The 3,981-nt window shown below is 43.7% G+C and overlaps 1 protein-coding gene across 1 annotated transcript; it reads right to left on the bottom strand.

Moving 5' to 3' along the window:
• Positions 1–2,369: 2,369 nt before the first annotated feature.
• Positions 2,370–3,050, bottom strand: T265_14126 (hypothetical protein; the record flags this gene model as incomplete). Its single annotated transcript, XM_009172144.1, has 1 exon — positions 2,370–3,050. A coding segment is annotated over one exon (681 nt), but the record flags the coding sequence as incomplete, so codon positions are not given.
• Positions 3,051–3,981: the final 931 nt, after the last annotated feature.

Raw genomic sequence — 3,981 nt, forward strand, 5'->3', positions numbered from 1 at the left:
TAAATATATATATATATATATATGAATAAACCTTATGGTTGTACGGCAGTGAAGCATCAGTGCCAACACTGATGTAGCTGATGACTTATTTGTGGAAATCTGAATCAATTTAGCGTCCCATTTTAATGCGGGATTTTCAATACAGATGTGTACACGTGAAATAGAGGCGACCTTAAGTGAAGGACAGTTGTGATTGCCGAAAATGATTCGGGGTAGAAGTTGTGGAAAATATCTTAGGTATAGTTTGGCCTATAATGACTGGGCATCCGCTAAACTACAGACGGGCTCTGGCGAATCTCATGAGGCCGATTATTAGGCGAACCAATCATAAAGGCGTTGACATACTTGGGGTTGTGTGGTTGGTCGTAAGGCAAACGTAGGGATGGAAATGGGTACCGAACGGGGCATGTCTTTTCTGTGAAAAGCTTGTGACAGACTGAACGACCAAGCCTTATAATTTGCGTTAGGAACGGTGGGAAATCGTGAACGTGGACTGAATTTTGTTATGTTTGAGTGCGTGATCTGTTGTTTGCTTCAGACAAGTGGTTGCCCGTTAACTATTCCTTTCGCAATTCTCGACACCCTGCACCACGTGGTCATATACTTCGGATAGGGCCGGGCAAACAGAAGTTCTTATCCGAACGAATGTCTGTTTTTTTTTCGATTGGGGGCCTTTGTTTCTTGTAGGCTATTTAGCATCCTTGGGGTTGTGAACGAAGAAGATTACTGGTGTTGACGTGGCTGAATGATTTTTCTTACGTATGATTTACCACTGGATACGACCGATAATAATATTGTGACACCGGACACAATAACGTACATGCAACCGTGGTCTTGACAATTTGCAGATTAGGGAGGTTCTGATGCTCGCTAGAGCCGAAGTTTCCTTTCCGCACCGTAGTCACAGACAAAAACATCAAACAGAAGTATCCGAACGAATGTCTGTTTTTTTTTCGATTGGGGGCCTTTGTTTCTTGTAGGCTATTTAGCATCCTTGGGGTTGTGAACGAAGAAGATTACTGGTGTTGACGTGGCTGAATGATTTTTCTTACGTATGATTTACCACTGGATACGACCGATAATAATATTGTGACACCGGACACAATAACGTACATGCAACCGTGGTCTTGACAATTTGCAGATTAGGGAGGTTCTGATGCTCGCTAGAGCCGAAGTTTCCTTTCCGCACCGTAGTCACAGACAAAAACATCGGTCTGAGAACACTGGTGTCAATTTATTCAACTAAATCTCTGAAAAGCTGAAGAGAGGGAACCTGATGCTCTCGGTGCACAAACACTAGTGGTATCCTAAAGTCGTGTTAACATCATCTGTATAATCCGCCCTTTTACTCGACACTCATTTCTGTTACGCTTTTCATTCCGGTTGTTGTGGGAAGCCTCAATTTTCTTTCTGTTGCGGATCAATGCATTCGTAGGCTCGTGGTAATACATGGCAACACGAGTCGCGTTTGAACATCAGCGCCGTGAACGATTTTTGTTTATTGAGACTGCATTGGAGTGCGGACACCTGGTCGAGCTGTTTTTGGAATACAGAAGTTACGTTGATTAAACCCCTCAGCTTGCTTCAATGATACACTCTACCAATGTGATTTCACTTCAATGTCTCCTTAGGGCTTTCTAGTATATAAATCTAATAAGGCGTCTATCTACTCAGTAGACAATTTTATCTAGCAAATTCCAGTAACCGATACGCGAGTTTTGTTGTGCTTCTGAATTCATGTTCATCGAAAAAACATGTACTTTGTTGGTCTCACAGCCTTCTGATATGCATACAACGGTGCATTGCCGTTAAATGTGCACCTAGAAGAGCATTCTGAACTTTCGCCCCACCTGTTCGATTTGCACATGGCTATCACCGTTTGTGTGCTTCTCGTATAGTCAGTCATTTTACCACTCAGTTGCACTCGCGTCGCTACACTTGACTGAATGTTGAGTACCAACAGTTTTCCCTATCGCATCTAAAAAACAATAGCTGTTTCTAAGTAATCTATCGAGCATAGTTGAACCATCAGCCTTGGACAACTAGTGGGGCGCACTGTTGTCATTTCTACCTATTGATACACCTAGGAATTCGGTAGAGTTGATTTTCTTGTTCCTCTTCTTTATCTCACTGTGTTTTGACAGTGATCTGAACAAGGCGAAGGAACTAACCGAACTTGGAAAAATGTGCCCCTTTTTGGTAGATAATGGCAAGACCAGGGTTCCAGCCTACTCTACAAGTTGCCTGCGGAGCCAGCTACCCTGAAACCCGCCATTCCTTCGGGTAGCGAATCTAGGTCTGTGCGGATTGATTTTGACATGCACATCTTTATTGGAACTGTAAAACCTTGGTTGCAACTGTTTCAATCAACCTTGTGTCGCATAATTATCAAGCCTCCCGCTCTCCTGTTGCACCAGAGAATTGAGAGTCATTGCGGTTCTCGCGGACGGCAAACACTCACCCAATACCTGAAGTAGCAGGGGCTCAACGAGGACACTGTCCACAAAATCCTTCCGACTCACATACCCATCTTTATCCTGATCGAGCAACAGGAACACCATGTCCAGCATATCAGTCTGACACTCTTCCGCGTCCTCATCGGGAATATTGGCTGCTAAGATATTTTTCAGGTACATCTGGATGTCCTCTTTGGATAAGAAATCTCTGCGTTGATGGTCATACACAGTGAAGGCGAAATTAGCAAGTTGCTTCAATGTCCCTCTTAGGTAGATATCCATTCCGATTATCCAGTCCTCATATGTCATGGTACTCTTTCCATTAGCCATTGTGCGGAAAATTTTGTCCATCATGATATCATTCGTTAGTCCAAAGAAGTTGAACAGAACGTCTTTTAACACGGTTTTCGTCATTGGAGAGTTGTATTTCTCAACAAGCTTGTCGAATATTCTCAGCAAACCCTCAATCTCAATGCACGTAAAACGGGTCTTTGTTTCCAGCTTTAAAGCTTGACGATAGAATCGCTGTTTAAGAATGGACATCGACGGCTTTCGGTCGTTCATTTCTCCAGGTACTGATTGTTGACTTGCCATTTAGAAGCGACTGAGCAGAAGGAGTGAACCGACACGACGTGTATCGATTGGAGGTCGTTCAAATCAGTGGGGCATCTTACATTACAGGCTGGGTAGAACAATCTTCCACCCAGCCCATACCCACCTGTTCATCGGCGGTTTTGCGTAAAATCTAAGCAGCTCATGAGTAATATGAACCTGTGAGATTACTTCACCAGAGTTTACTTGGATGGTCGCGAGGCAATTACAAATTAAAAAAATCCGTCCAATGGATCGCCCATCTATTCTTGCTGCAGTTCAATAAGCCCGTGACAGTAGATCAATTACAGACCGATCACCTGCGGTCGTGTATATGATGTTCGCTATCGTGACGACCGACCTGTGTCCACTGCGAAATGACGAAACTAAAACCTAACGGAGAAAATCACTGCACTTGTGCTCAGCGGAAACAAGTTCAGATCTCCAATGTCCCCGGAAAAATAGTCGCTTAAAGTACGGTATGTAGGTCCGGTTTTGTAGTTTTTTGCTGCCTTTGGTTCCATCGACAAAGCGACAGAACGAAGCTAGTGTCTCATTTGCTTACGTCAGACGAAAACAACTGCGCCTAGCAAGAATTATCATGCGTTACTCGGAAGTGCGTCATTTCAACCATTTCACCAGACTATCACCTATCATCAAGCCAATCCAGCCGTTGGCCTACCTCCTACATGAGGGCTTAGGTACTAGCGCTTTGTTTAGTATGCAATACTAGCTTTGTCTGGCTGAATATATAGGTGGGAAATTAACTCGACACTTTCGCTTGACACTGTGCCTAAATTTCGGTGGCTTAGTGGGCTAATTGGCTCTCGGTCAATAGCCACTTGATCAACAGTCAATTTTCATAATTCCTTGCATACCCTCCATAGACCCTACTCAGTTTATCTCCCTAACCACATCATAGGATATTACGCAG

The sequence above is a fragment of the Opisthorchis viverrini genome, assembly GCF_000715545.1.
Source record: "Opisthorchis viverrini unplaced genomic scaffold opera_v5_145, whole genome shotgun sequence".
Taxonomy (NCBI): Eukaryota; Metazoa; Platyhelminthes; class Trematoda; order Opisthorchiida; family Opisthorchiidae; genus Opisthorchis; species Opisthorchis viverrini.